The sequence below is a fragment of the Syngnathoides biaculeatus genome, chromosome 20 (assembly GCF_019802595.1).
Source record: "Syngnathoides biaculeatus isolate LvHL_M chromosome 20, ASM1980259v1, whole genome shotgun sequence".
Classification (NCBI taxonomy): domain Eukaryota; kingdom Metazoa; phylum Chordata; class Actinopteri; order Syngnathiformes; family Syngnathidae; genus Syngnathoides; species Syngnathoides biaculeatus.
The window spans coordinates 16,606,251-16,622,279 of NC_084659.1; the positions used below are offsets into that span (position 1 = coordinate 16,606,251).

The following is a 16,029-nucleotide window of genomic DNA, read 5'->3' on the forward strand; positions in this document are numbered from 1 at the left end:
ACGGTTATAAGCTTTGGTACACAGAAAGAGTTTAACGCTAGCGCGGCGCTAAACCCCGTAGTTTCCGGCCTACAAGTCGCTTCGTTGTCATTTCCCACGCTGCCGGAAAACGCGGAAATAACATAATGGGCGTGGCGCAAGCAGCTGACCCACCCATGTCGCGTTTTCTCACTGTCAATTTGAAAAAAAAAAACATAAATTACATAACGCGCGCGACGCAACCAGAGCACTTTTGTTATCGTGTATGACGCAGCCTCTGTACACAGACGTGTCCCGGTCGTGACTGTCGTTTTTCTTCTTTTCGAGGACTACCGTATTAACCCCCAATCATGGCTCCAAAGAAGGCAAGTTGCGTGTTTAAAGCTATTCTGCACTTAGCACCTAGCATACGCAACTACGCGGGTGTCAAACTCAAGGCCCGGGGGCCAGATCCGGCCCGCCGCATGATTTTATGCGGCCCGCGGAGGCCAATCGTCCACGTCAACTTCCATGATTCTTGTGAAAACCTGTACCAAAATTTGAAATCGTCACGTATCATAAACGATAACGTTGAGATATTATATGCATTTTTGTGTGACCGAATATGAACGGTGTTTGAAAAACCCCATTACACTTGATCTCGGATTCAAAGCGAGTTTATAAATGCGTAAATATGATGAGGCGATAAAAGATTATGGTTTTAGTCATAACGGCGCTCTGAGGGAAACCGTAACTACAATGTGGCCTGTGACAAAAAAATGAGTTTGACACCCCTGCTCTACTACTAAAGCATGCATTTTAAGCAAAAAGTAAATATATTTCTTAAATGATTTAATTATATAAAATATTTCAACTATACACGTATTTCTACTATGCAGTTTATTATCAGGAAAACCTAAAAAAAATTTTTTTTTTAAGGGTTGGAACGCATTATGGGAGTCACTGATGGTGTAGTGGTACAAGCGCCTGCCTTTGGTGCGAGTAGCGTGGGATCGATTCCCGCTCAGTGACGGTGTTGATATCTGCCCGGTGATTGACTGGCGACCAGTTCAGGGTGTCGTCCGCTTTTCACCCAAAGCTAGCTGGGATAGGCTCCAGCTTTCCCGCAACACTTGTGAGGATAAGCGGCTTGGATAAAGACAAGACAGTATATTATCAGGAAAAGCTAAAAAATGCTTTAAACGTTTTTTTTTAAGGGTTGAAACGCATTATGGGAGTCACTGATGGTGTAGTGGTACAAGCGCCTGCCTTTGGTGCGAGTAGTGTGGGATCGATTCCTGCTCAGTGATGGTGTTGATATCTGGCCCGCGACTGACTGTCGACCAGTTCAGGGTGTAGTCCGCCTTTCGCCTGAAGCTAGCTGGGATAGGCTCCAGCTTTCCTGCAACCCTTGTGAGGACAAACGGCTTGGATAATGACATGACATGGAACGCATTATTTCATTTTCCATTAATTGTAATGGGAAAACGCGCTTCGGATCTCGAACATTTCACTTCTCGACCGGCCTTCTGGAACGGATTGCGTTCGGGAACCGAGGCACTACTGTACTTGAAAAAGGCTTTAAAAATGGAACAATGTAACGCTTCATCTGAGGGTATGATAGGAAAACTCCATATTACGACGTATTTGAAGTGACTGCATGGACAATGTTTGTAGCTAGGCGACAAAATGTTTCCACTCAGTTGTCATCCCGAGCCTTTAACAGGAAGCCGTGTCGCCGCTACGGTGGCGACCTCCGACGGCCAAACGCAGCCGGAGCCAAGACGGGGGGGGGGACACGCCTAAAATACATACTGCTGTGCGGAAAAATGGAAGTGCGTTTAAAACATCGTGTAGCCAATATATTAAATAAAAAAGTCAAAAAAAAAAAAAAAACAAACAGGAGTGGCTCAAAGGCCTTCGCGATTATTGAACGCGGATCACGCCCACTCAGGTACATCGCGTCGGCTCGTAACGGCTTCCCGGCGAGCCCGGACTTGCTCCAACTGTCACCGAGGAGTCCGACACAAAATTTGAAAGATAAATAAGAGCAATTGTTCGACGACACGAGGTTCACGTTGGCTCACCCACCCACAAGTAGAAGCGGAGCGCGTCCAGGCTGCAGAGGCTGCTCCTGAGCGGGATGAGGACCACCGAGTAGGACCGGGAGGCGGCGGGAGGGCAGGCCATGGGGAACGGGGAGGGAGCGGCATCGGCTGCAACAGGCTCGCAGAGAATTAAAAAAAAAAAAAAGAGAGAAGTGTGTGTGACAAAGATGAAAGGGATGGGTGGAAACAACAGAAAAAAAAAAAAAAGAAGAAGAAGATCCAACAGCAGGCAGAGACAGCGTGGAGGCCCCGGGGGGCGAGGCGATGAAAAATTCCACACCACGTCTCTGCCATCGTTCGCTAATTCGACCTTACAGTGGCGAGGTGAAAAGGTCGCCGCACGTGAACAAGCTAACGGAGATCATCAATGTCGCACAAAGAGCAGGAAGAAATACATAACTCGGAGTAGAAGGTTTCAGTTTTCGCGATGCGTTGTGGAGTTTTTGTTTTCCTGCTGGTTTCAGATGCCGCAAGTTGTCCCGGCTTGTTCCCAGGAATGTGACACACGTCAGGGATGAGCGGATGATTCGGGCCGTGTGACATGTGCCAAGTGGACTCGAACACAGCACATTTTTTTTTGGTCACGTGTATTTACTACCACACAGGCTTGAAACTGGAAGTCATCAGTGGAAATGTGGGGTTTTTTTTCCTCCCTCTGTAAGTCCTTCCCAATATTCACCAGCAGAGGGCGCTGTTGGCCCGAAGACCGGTCGCACTTGTTTTCCTAGCAGACATTTTAGGATGACAAACGTCATTAAGGTGGTGCCACAGGAATGAGGGGAAAGTTATGATAGTTTTATTCTTCATCCTTACGTAGTTGTCTGGTCATTTTTAAAAATTTTATTGACATTAGACAGCTAAAGAAAACCCTCAAATTTACAGAGGTGAGTCAAAATACAAGTATAAGGAGGAGTCAAAAAGTCATAAACCTCATTTTATTTAACTTTAACTATTCAATCATAATTGAAATATCACGTTTTTTTACCATGTAATTTAAATATTTTTTATGGTTTTTTTTGAAAACAAATTATAACACTGAATTACACTGACAAACAGAAATAAAAATACAATAAAATAAATACAAATTAAATATCGCTCGAGTTTGCATTGGTATGGAAATGAACTATATCAAGTATCTCAAAATTCAGATACAGAACGTCAGAAAAAAATAATGCTTGAATTAAACATACTGTATAATAAATGTTTTTCATTCTTTTGGAAAGGGAAATTAGAGAAACTTCTTGTTGAGGTTTGAACATAGCTAATTGTTATGTCGTATGAGTATATAGGGCAAGGCACTCATTTTTGGGGAGGAGGAAAAGTTAAAATGTGATTCTTTTTTTTGGGGAGGGGGGGGTGTATAAAGTCCCTTTTCAGCGGCCTCTGACTTCACTTGGATATTACGACGAGTTTCCACTGTGGGCCCCAGCGAGAGGCGAAGCGTACCACCTTGCCGCACGTTTTGAATTTGCACATTTGAGCTATTTTTATTTTTATTTAAAAAAAAAAAAAAACGTGTTTGGTAAACACACCCTGGAGGAACCCTTGACGTCCTTTTCCGGCCTCTTTTGGCGAAGTAGTGCAGCGTTGTGGCTAAGAAAGGACCTTTTGTTACTTCCTGTCTCACACCCACGCACACAAGGTTACACACATTCACACTTTCCAAAACCACGGCGGCGACCGGCATTTCCTCGGTACCGCGACGTCCCAAGGAGGCGGGAAGGAGCCTGGGGGCGCGTCGGCAACTCGAAACACGAAGATCCGCCCTTCTGCTCGAAGGAATCTAGTTCAAGTATGTCGTCCGCAGTCAACGGAACTCCTGAATGCGACCTGCACGCAAAAAAAGGTTGAATGTCTTTCGAGACACCGGACCGAGTCTGAATTCTTGAGACTCGCTCGGTCGGCTTGGAGGTTATTAAAAATTCAGGAGGTGAATCGCAACATGCCCTCGAATACCAAAGCTTATTAAAACTTGCAAGGATTTCGAGGACGTGCGATACAGGACGAGTGGAAAAGGGCCGACGGGGAATCTCAATGAAATCCAAACACTGGTCTCATCATTGGTGGGCAAACATTTGTTATTATTTAAAAAAAAAAAAAAAAAAGATGAAAATCTGTGTTTTCCGCTTTCCTTTTCCGCTCTACTGGTAAAAATCACTGGGACAGAGCAGTAACAGCAGCAAAACCCCAGCGCGGTGCTAACGTTAGCTATCTAGGGCCGGTAAAAAAACAAAACATACCGGTAAAAATCACAGAGGCGTGGCAGTAACACAGCAGCAACGCGCGAGCACAGCGCTAATGCTAGCATAGCAATAACAGGGCCAGTTAAAAAAAAAAAAAAAACATACCGGTAAAAAACACTGAGATGCAGCAGTAACAGCAGCAACACACTAGCACAGCGCTAACAGTAGCATGGAGCTAACAGGGCCGGTAAAAAAAAAAAAAAAAAAAAAAAAAACATACTGGTAAAAGTCAGTTCCTCGGCACATATATTCCACCGGTCTCACTCTTACCTCTTCCGCTCGAGTGCCCCCTTGCGGCCGTTAGAAAAAAAAAGCACAAATTAGATGGATCACCGGATAAGCCGCAGGGTTGAAAACGTGTGAAAAAAGTCGCGGCTTATAAACCGGAAATTATAGTATTTGGTTCATTCTTTGCTAAAAAAAAAAAAAAAAAAAAAAAAAGTTTGGTCATTTCGAGAACGTCTGCGAGCTTAACACTACCACTCAAAGCAAAACGCCATCGGCTCACAAAACTAGCCTAAATGTTGCAGTGCCTGTCAAACCTCCAACAACTTATTTGAAAACAAGCAGCAGCAACACATGCAGACAGAGCACACGAGAACAATCACAGGCATATTTTCTTTATCCTCTGCAACAACAACAACAACAAAAATAGCTGCAACCACGGACTCATTTCTCATCAAATTCACGTGCAGTATGTCTTCATGACCGAGAAGGAGAAGTCCAATCCCGAGACTATTGACACACTTCCAACTCAACTCAACTCGTCCCTGCCGCGTACCCCTCCGCGACTCACTCATACGCATAAACACACACACACGCACACTATCATCATGCTTGTGCACAGGCCGGTACTACAAGTACACAGCTGGACTCCGACAAGCCAGATGTCTCCCAGATGGAGATACAAAAACCTTTTCGTGCCAGCTGCACACACACACACACACACTTCTGCTTGCTGTTATCGATACCACGTACAGTATTTTAGCTCACTGGGACTCCCATCGTCATAACACTCCAGATAAGCGAGATTTTCAGCCGGCATGTGTCAAACTGCAGCACGACAATAATCTCATTTGTTATTTTTCCTGGAAATCGCGACACTTCGCCGAGTGGCTCTCGAAGCGGGACCAAAGCAAGCCCCTCTCAGGCACTTAAAACAAAGGATCAATTTACGCACTCTGAGGCCTGCCCTTTAACCTTTAACCTTTTTTGTTTTCATTTCAACTCCCTCCTCACACACGACCAAACGACAACTAAACCCCAAGATGATCCCATAGCGCAACAGCTGATGACATTAATACCTGCAGAGGTACTCAGTGGAAATAAATACAACACACAAGCGCACCAATCCGTATATAAGACACACCTACACGCAATTCTGTTTAGTTTTAGCCTACCGTAATTCCCGGCCTACAAGCTGCGACTTTTTTCACACGATTACCAACCCTGGGGTTTATGCGGTGATGTGGCGCTAGTGGACCTGGTTCTAAGCCTCGGTACACAGAAAGAGTTTAACGCTAGCGCCGTGTCTGCGTGTGTGGGTCTGCATGCGTAGCGTCACTTTAATGCAAACTGGAGACGTGATTCCCAACCATTGCGCCGACCACAAATGATCCAAAATCAAATATCCAGATATCGCAATGTATGATTTTTTTTTTTTTTTTACAATTTGTGTGATACAGCTGCAAAGAAGTATTTGAACACCTGAGAAAACCAATGTCAATATTTGGTCCAGTTGCCTTTGTTTGCAATTACAGAGGTCAAACGTTTCCTGTAGTTGTTCACCAGGTTTGCACACACTGCAGGAGGGATTTTGGCCCACTCCTCCACACAGATCTTCTCCTGATCAGACCGGTTTCTGGGCTGTCGCTGAGAAACACGGAGTTTCAGCTCCCTCCAAAGATTTTCTATTGGGTTTAGGTATAGAGACTGGCTAGGCCACGCCAGAACCTCGATATGCTTCTTACGGAGCCACTCCTTGGTTTTCCTGGCTGTGTGCTGCGGCTCATTGTCATGTTGAAAGACCCAACCACGACCCATCTTCAGTGCTCTGACCGAGGGGAAGAGGTTGTTCCCCAAAATGGCCGTGGTCATCCTCTCCTTAATACAGTGCAGTCGTCCTGTCCCATGTGCAGAAAAACACCCCCAAAGCATGATGCTACCACCCCCATGCTTCACAGTAGGGATGGTGTTCTTGGGATGGAACTCATAATTCGTCTTTCTCCAAACACGGTTAGTGTGGGGTTGTACAATTTTGTCTCTGGTGTCTTTGGACAGCTCTTTGGTCTTGTCCATGTTACAAGTTTGAGTTTTACGGATTGTATGGGGTGAACAGGTGTCTTTAGCAGCTAACGACCTCACATAGGTGCATCTGATTCAGGATAGCACACGAAGTGGAGGTGGACTTTTCAAGGCGGACTAACGGGTCTTTGAGGTTCAGAATTCTAGCTGATATGCAGGTGTTCAAATACTTATTTGCAATTGTACACAAAAATCATACATTGTGATTTCTGGATATCTCTCTCTCACAGTGAACATGCACCTACGATTAAAATTTCAGACCCCTTCATGATTCCTAAGTGGGAGAACTTGCAATATAGCAGGGTGTTCAAATACTTATTTTCTTCACCGTAACGCGCCGCGGTCAACGCGTCCCTTTTGTCGCAGGAATTCGTCACGCTGCGTCGGTAAACGTATCCCCACAGGAAGACAAAAATCGACTTGTCTGTGGTCTACCGCGTTTCTGTTCTCGTTCTGCAATCGAGCAACGAAAAGGATGTGGAAAGCCCCAAACGGCACCTGTGAAGTACCAACTTCCACTTGTTCACTTCCTGCTGAATAACTACGATATCTTGCTGTTTTTATGGCCCGTTTTGGAGTGAAATCAGCAAACGCGGGAGGACACAAGTGTGGTCCCTAATATTGCAAATCCCATCCCACTGTGACACTTGAATAGTTAAAAAAATAAAAGATTAAATGCTTTCACATTGTCATAGGGAACAGTCCCCCCCCCCAGACAAGCTAATTTATTCAAGGGGCAAGGACTGCCGAGGGAAGACAATGGGTGTAAATATTGCACACATACAGCCCTGGATTAGGAAATGTTCAAGGGTGGGAAGGGGGCCAAAGACAACAAGAAGAGGATTAGAATTTTTCATGGAGGGCTGTAAAACGAGCGTAAATAACAGGTCAGAGGACTGGCCCAAGGCCTCGTTTTCCAGCGACGGCCCCCGTCAAATACGGCAGTGCAATGGATAATATAAAGGGCCACTTGAAGCACAGATTAGTGGGCTATTAGGGAATTGGGTCAGCGCTGCTAACTAACCCATTATGGATCATAATGAGAGAGCTCAAGCGGCCCGGCTCTCGGGTTCTGGAAATGTTGCTTCGTGAGGAGATTGGAGGGGAAATGATTTGTCTTGCGGCACGGTCGAATGGAATGCGGATAAAATGCAAGTGGAAAAGGATTTTGGTGCACACCCCCCGTCTCGAACTAGAGTCCCTGACATGCAAGCAACCAAATGTAACTTCCCCTTATTAGCCTTCAGTAGGTCAACTGAGCAGAGCTGAAGTCCAACTTGGACGCCTTCGGCTCCCCTTTCTAAGCCGCTCAACACGTGACGACTGTTTTTCAACGAGGGCGCATTCCACGAAAGTGACGGCGTCAGTAGCGCTATACTGTGGCCGCCGCACGAAAACAGTGGCGTCCCCGCGGTGGCAACAATACCTGTTGGTGATGACTTGAGTGATTGAAAATAACGACCTATGTGTGTGGAAACATACCGTAATTCCCGGCCCACAGAGCACACCTGGTTATAAACCTCACCCAGTACATTTGTAAAGGAAATACCATTTGGTACATACATACACCGCACCCATGTAAAAGCTGCAAGTGCCCACGTTGAAACCCACATTGAAACACGCTATATTTACGAAGACGGTTCACAGAGACTTTTACGCTATCGCTAGTGCTGCACTGACGCTACGATAGTATATCGTAATTTCCGGCCTATAAGCTGCAACTTTTCACACGCTTTCAACCCTGCGGTTTATGCGGTGCTGTGGCTAATTTGTGCATTTTTTTTTCTAATGGCCGCAAGGGGGCACTCGAGCCGAAAAGGTAAGAGTGAGAGCAGTGGAATGTATGTGCCTAGGAAGTGACTTTTACCGGTCCGGCCCTGCTAGCGTATTACTGACATGTCTCAGTGATTTTTTTCATTTTTTTTTAAACCGGCCCTGTTAGTGCGGCGCTAGCGTTAGCCTGGCGGCGCTAGCGTTAAATTCTGTGTATTGTATTTTTAAATATCTCGTGTTTCTATTCTCATTGAAATCCTACAGTAATTAGAATCAGAAAAAAAATGACTGGAATCCAACTGACCAGTGTTGTGCTAAAAATGATTACCGTAATTCCCGGCCTACAGAGCGCACCTGATTATAAGCCTCAGCCAATACATTTGTAGAGGAAATACCATTTGGTATATACATATGGCACAGCTGCGTGAAAACCACAAGTGCCCACATTGAAACACGAAATATTTACAAAGAAAGACGGTACACAGAGAGTTTAACGCTAGTGCCGTCGCGCTAACGATAGCGCCGTTACGCTAACGTTACTGTCGCGGTAATGCTTGTGCCGCGCTAACACGACCAGTTTAAAAAAAAAACAACACACCGGTAAAAATCACTGAGACACGGTACTAACACGCTAGCGCGGCGCCAACAGGCCCAGACCGGTAAAAGTCACTTCCTCGGCACATATATTCCACCGGTCTCACGGTTACCTATTCCGCTCGAGTGCTCCCTTACGGCTGTAAGAAAAAAAAATGCACAAATTAGCCGCACCGCCGCATAAACCGCAGGGTCGAAAGAGTGCGAAAAAAGTCGCGGCTTGTAGGCCGCAAATTACGGTATTTTTTTTACGGCTATTTTGGATGAATGGAGGTGGCATGGGATCGTTTTAAGGATTGCAATAATAAAAAAAAAGGGGGGGGTGCTTCATCGCTGTTTGAAGGGTTACTTTGATTGTGTTTGGGCAATAAAGGAAATCTGATTCGATTTTCCGTGTGGTTTCATTTGTTAGATGCGGGTCACACACTGAGGTCAAAAAGCTCACTTTTTTTTTTGTCCAGAAAGAGCATCTTGCACGGTTAAAAATGCATCAACGGACAATGGTTTATTACATATTCTAAAAAAAAAAAAAAAAAAAAAAATCCATACACAATAGTGGCTATACATCTGCAAGTGGAGTACAAACACACCCCCCAAAAAAAAAAAAAACTTTGCTCACGTTGCATTGCAACGTGACCGGCGGAGGTCGGGGGCGTCGCCAGGAGAAAATGTGATGCAAGGCCGACACGAGAATGTGTGTCACATTTTGCGGGAGAAGAGAAATGGCGGCCCCGCGCCAAGTTTCTCTGACCTACTTTCCAGAGCGGCGCTCGGCGAGGCGCACACGGCGGGGGCGAGGGGAGCGGAGAGCGGAACGCGCGCTAAAACCAGCCCTTCGGACATGTCTACGAGGTAAGAAACTTTTCTATGCGTCCATTTTTTTTAATACATTATTAAATTTTGTAAATCTTATCTACTTTTTCACCCTTTTCCCCCCCAAAAAGATTTTTTTTTTTTGGGTCAGTGCTGCATGTACTTGCATCAGGTTCATTTCAGTGTTTGAAGTACAATGTATGTTTTTGACGGAACGTGACGGACTTCTCAAGTGGGATGCCCCCCCCTCCCCTCATCTCCCCCCACCCCACCCGACTCCCAGCTAGTCCATAACAAACAAGTGGTAGAGATAAGGAGACGGGAGCGAGACTTGTCCAAGGGAGTTGGACCTTCCACCTCTCAGCGTGACACTGTTTTCTCCGAGGTTGTCGCGAACACATCTCATTCCTCTCGCTCCGTGTATTTTTAGTGCGTACTTTGCTTGCTTAAAAAAAAAACAACAACAAGTGGAAACTTAATCAGCGTACCGTTACAGACTCCACCGGTAAGTTTTTTGCTTGACTGAACTTATTTTTGATAATTTTCTGCTATAACGTCACGCATAGGATTCTGACAGGTTGCGGTTGTTTTGTGTGTCACGTCGCGTTGACCCACTTCTTTTCGCTGAAGAAAGTGCATCACCAACTACTACCAGTGCAATCATTCTTAAGTTTTTAGTCATCCTTCTTCAGCTTTACGCGATTTGATTTGGCAAAATGTGAAAAAATTGAAATCGTACATACTGTACTGGTAACCTGATCTGCGTGTTGCCCCCACTGCAGTTTTTTTCCCCCTTTGGCACAGCGCCCGTATGCAGAAAGCCATTGTAAACGTGTATTTCGAGGATTTATTCCAGTACTATTGTGTGATTTGTAGCCATCTGTTTTTTTTTTTTTTTTTATCTATGTGCGTTTTGCATATTTGACATCTTCAAGTGCACTCGCTTACTGCATGTTGCGCAATACCTCCTTTATTTGTATTGCTCTGCTCACTCATAGACAAAAACATTTAGAATGTTTATTATTATTATTATTTTTCAATCATTTTCATGAATTTGCAAAAGAGCTTTGTGCTGTTTTTACCTCAATTTGTAGGTCAAATTATGATTAAGCGGACCAAGTGCTTGGCGTAATTGCTGTTTTGAATCTGTAATATGCAGACAGACAGCCCTAATTAAGACGCCGCAGGAGTCATTAATAATCTGGTGAACCCCTCCCTTCCTACGCCCCCCCCCCTCCAACTCCCACCAATTCATCTGGGATGACAAAATGAGATGCAAATTTAATTTAGGATTATGCACCAATTAGTGGTTGTCACAGATTAATGCACAATGCAAGGAGTCAGCGTCTTTTGTCTCCTCGTGGACAACATTTATTATGGCTATTATATAGAATGTAATGGATCCAATAAAACATGTGTGTCAAACTCATTTTATTCGCAGGCCACATTGTTGTTCCGGTTTCCCACAGAGTGTGGAACAAAAATATCGTCTCATCTCGTCATATTTACATCATCAATTTATGAACTAGTTTTGGAATCAGAAATTAATGTTTTTCCACAATTCACGTTTGGCAACACAAAAATGCTTTAATATATCTCAAATTGATCATTTATGATGTATGACAATTTGAAATATTGGGTAAGAATTTTATAAGAATTATGGAAATTGACACACTAGATTTGGCTTCACGGGCCACATAAAATCATGTGGCGGGCCAAGATCTGGCCCCCGGACCTTTAGTTTGACACTTGTGCAATTCAAGGAAGAAAAAAAAAAAAAAGACCAAAAGTGGCCAAATTTTGTGCTCAAGGGACATTTTTTAAAAATATATATAAAGAGAGAGGAAGATCATTTGTAAATTAATTATTGTAAAAAAATTAAAAATATATGCATGAAATGTTCTTTATTTGTTAATTATTTTTTTTAATGTACAATAAATCAATTTCAAAGAGATATGTGTACAAAATAATGTATTTTACTTGACCAATTTGAGGTCAAATGAAATGCCAAAAAAGAGCATATATTACAGCACTACAGCACAGTACTTTTGCCTACTGTACATTATGTATTTTAATAAAATGTCTGACAAGCACATAGATAACCTAATCTGCTCAAGCATACGTTTGAACGCCTCACTTTCTTCTGATAAAGCGACGGCGAGTCCAATGGTTCGCTTTCGGGGTGGCGTGTAAAAATGACTGGCGGACCGGGAAGTCCGACAGCGCTGCGCTAATTAATTTTGTCGGATCGCAGGATGTGAAGCATTTCTCACGCGTACACAGTACGTCGCGGCCGCCCACTTAAACTGCTGCCCTTTTGCCCCTCAGACGCCAGAGCAGGTTTTGCGGCGTCGTACTAGCGAATAGATTGATGCCGTGTTCGCCCACGTACTTATCTGTCGCTGCGGTAATCACTCCGCGCGCACAAACCACAAAGTGGTTCAAGCGGGTGATTACGGCCCGTCCTGCGTGGGGCCAACCAGAACCGCTCAAAGGGCGGTTTTCAAACTGGGGTCCCCGAACCGCTGGTGGTCCTGGAGCCGTAGCCTGGGGGACTGCAAAATAATTTGGAATTATGTTGTGTACTGTTGAAAAAAAAAATACTGTACCTACATATACAGTATAAAACAATTATTCTTCTGATAGCTCTGGGGCTAATACATAACTCAGAAATTATTATGACATATCTATAACAACTGACATCCTTGTTTGAAAGTTTTTTTTCCTTCAGAAAAAAAATATGCCTATTTTTCCCCCATATACTGTCATATTATTTTAAAATGTGCTCTCTTATTTTTAAAACTATGACTATTTTTATATTAAGCTGTATTTTTTTGAAATTCCCTTGTTTCAATATGACTTACTCCACTTACTACGTTGAATTTAATAACTTTTATCTCGGCAGAACAGCGTGGATTAATTTCTGAGATTTCTCCTTTTTCTTACAACTTCGGCATAATTCACATTGACTTTTTTTTTTTCTTAAATAAAATGTAATATATTATTTTTTTCCCAAAAACAGGCAACTTTTGAATTCATATGGCATTTTTAGGTGACATTGTAGTTGTATTAAATTGCTGGTATAATTAGCAGGTGGGAAAAAGGTCGCGACCTCATTAACGAGCAGTGCAACAGGCCTCTCACCTTTGTCTCGTGTTTTGCCATTCGACAGGAATATGGCGATGGACACGCCATCGACGTCAACAACCGAGTCTGAGATCTTGCGCCTGGGTGGCGTCGAGGCCCTGAGGTTGAAGGTGGGTCCGGTGCGGAGGAACCTCTTCGGGCCCGTAGACCACCAGCAGCTGCGGAAAGACTTCCAGCGCATGCTGTGCATGAGCATCGAGGAGGCCAACAAGCGGTGGAACTACGACTTCCGCAGGGACGCGCCGGGCCCCGGCACCGACGTCCAGTGGGAGGAGGTCCGGTGTCAGGACGTGCCGAGTTTCTACCGCGGCGCCGCGGCGGGGCCGGCGGCGCGGGTCGGCAAGGCGGCGTGGCGGAGCTCCGCCTCGTCGGGTGAGGGATCCCAGGAGTCCGGAAGCTCTTCGGGATCCGGGGACGAGTACCTGGAGGTGACCGCGAGGGGGTACTACCGACTGCAGCGGCCCAAAAAACACAAACAAGCTTCCATCACAGGTACAGTAAATCCATAAATAGTTATCAAAATATACCAATTAGGGCTTGACCGATATGGATTTATGTTTTTTTTAACCCACCTCTGCGTTGTTTTATTCCAGATTTCTTCAAGGTGAAGAGGAGGCGGCTGCTCCATTACAAGGCCCCATCTCGGCAGTAGTCCCACCCCCCAGAGATCCGTCTCAGCTGTACATATGTAGCACCTTCTAATGGACTGTCTAGACAACCACACGAGGAAGCTAGCCGTGTCGTCTGACGTGGATACTTCTACATATCTTCAACATACTGTTTTCTTCAGCTCCCCCCCCCCCCCAACCCCCGCTATACTGTGAAATTATATAACGTGCACTCTTACAGACGACAAAACAGGACAGCGACGGCGCCCGGCAAGCGGTGAGCTCGCCTTGCCGAAAAAGCCCAACGAGGTTCCGATCGGATGCGCCACGGGCCGTCGCCGTTGTCACCCCCCCCCGCCCCCCCCGAGGTCACCTGGGGGTTCAAAAACAAAATTGGTTGGAACTCCAGGTTCAAGACCGACGGCGGGGGGTCAATGGTGAGGTCAGGTGACTTCACTAATATTTCCAATCGTAATAATGATAATATTCTTTCTTTCTGGCTATTTATTTATTCTTCGCGATGCTAGGTTGTCGTCCAAATAAGTTAAAACGCGAAAAACATTGGCATAAAATATGTAAATTGGTCAGATAAGACATTTTTGAAACCGCGTGCCATTGCCCCAAAATTGTGTGAAGAAGTCTCCACCGTCGCCACTAGGAAATGGATATTAAATATGACAACACTGCAAAAAAATATATATATCAATATATCACACTATATTTTCTTCTTTCTCGGTATTACTCGCACAAAGGGGTATTTAACACCATTTTTACTTTGGCAGCAGTCAAGATGTACCTTATTTTGTTATTGTTTCCAGCTTCATGCTTTTGAATAATGTAGCATATCCCCCCCGCGCAGTCTCCTCGGTTGAAAAGCACGTCACTTTCACAGCCACATGTGGGCAAAAGTATTGGGACACCTGGAAGTATTTAATTCAAAGGTGTTGCAGTAGTTTTTGACCATATGGTGTACGTTCAATTAATTACGAGAGGGGCATTGGGGTAAAAAAAAAAAGAATATAGCGTAATTCCCGGCCAACAGAGCGCACCTGGTTATAAGCCTCAGTACAGAGAAAGCGTTTCACGCTAGTGCCGTGCTAATGCTAGCGCCGCATCACCGCATAAACCGCAGGGTTGAAAGCGTGTGAAAAAAGCCGCGGCTTCTTGGCCAGAAATTACGGTCCAATAAGCGAAGGGCGTCGGCAACTTTTGAAGGCCTCAAAGCTGACGCATATTGAAAAATTATAACCAGGTGCGCTAACGCTAGCGCCGCGCTAACGCTAGCACCGCATAAACCGCAGGGTTGAAAGCGTGTGGCGCGGCTTGAAGGCTGGAAATTACGGTATAATATATATTTAGAATGTTATTTTAAATATTTTACCCACAAACTACATGATTCAGATGCATCAAATAAATACAATAATCTGGATTAACCCCTTACTACCTCATTTAAATAACATTTGTAAAAACACATAGAAAAAGTAAAAAAAAAAAAAAAAAACTGTAGCTCAGGTTGTTTGCATTTGTTGAGTTAGTAAAGAGAGATTGGTAGATTGAAATCAGCAAGGGGGGGGGGTCTTTTTGTCGTAGGAAGGGGCTCTGAGGGGACCTCGAGGGGTGGGGGCATCTGGCCCCACATTGCTTTTGTCCTCACACCCTCGGCCTTACAGTTACTTTGACAGGGAAGTGGAGAGGGGTAGCGAGCTCGTATGGACCCCATTTGGGTCAAGGAATGTTTTCATATTTTTTTTTTAATATCATGCATCCATTTTTCAGTCCCTCAATCTCTCTTCGCTGAGCCAACCACCTCAGTCACTGCAAGAAACATTGTCATGGTTCTAAAAGGGTAAATTTCAGAAAACACCGATATTATTGTAGCGTCTACATATTTTTTGTGTGACAAAAAAATAAAAAATATAAGCTTCTGTGAAAGACAAAAAAAGTTAAATTATTCTGAGTTTATATTGCGTTTGTTCAGAATTATGAAAATCCCTTTTGTTGCTATTACTAATTGTCATTTCTGAGAACTATCTTTGCACTACTTCAACATTGTTGACAAAGCTATTTTTGTATGGTAGTCTAAAAAAAAATAAGTCTTGATTGAAAAAGCTTCAATTTTAAACTTTATGCAGTCTTTGCTGTCCTGATTCATCTGTCACAGCTATAGTCAGTATCTTTTTTGTGTGTACTCTGCATAAATCATTATTGTATAGCATTTGTAACAATGTCATACACGTGTGTGCGAGTATCCTGTAACAGTATGGAAACCAAATCTTATATTTGCATTCTGAATATTGCTGGTCTGGCGGCGCACTGCTACCTTTGCCGTGATTTCATGATGTGCTCAAACGGATAAAAATGCTATTGCATGATATACATCTGAAGGTTCTGTGAGGTTTCTTGGTGTCTACAGCAGCACCTAGGTGCTGGTTCGCAACACTGCACATTGGCCTACTTTTAATATTGGGCGGGTATTTTTAG

The 16,029-nt window shown here is 44.3% G+C and overlaps 1 protein-coding gene across 2 annotated transcripts; it reads left to right on the forward strand.

Moving 5' to 3' along the window:
* The first annotated feature begins 9,666 nt into the window (after positions 1–9,666).
* Positions 9,667–15,924, forward strand: LOC133493513 (cyclin-dependent kinase inhibitor 1-like). Of its 2 annotated transcripts, none has more exons than XM_061806949.1 (3): positions 9,667–9,832; positions 12,966–13,432; positions 13,534–15,924. In XM_061806949.1, exons 1-3 carry the CDS (start codon positions 9,822–9,824, stop codon positions 13,590–13,592), a joined length of 537 nt encoding a protein of 178 aa, XP_061662933.1. In that variant the 5' UTR covers positions 9,667–9,821; the 3' UTR covers positions 13,593–15,924. The 2 variants fall into 2 exon arrangements, with proteins under 2 accessions (XP_061662933.1, XP_061662934.1); XM_061806950.1 differs by lacking the exon at positions 9,667–9,832 and adding an exon at positions 10,119–10,298.
* The last annotated feature ends 105 nt before the right edge of the window (positions 15,925–16,029 follow it).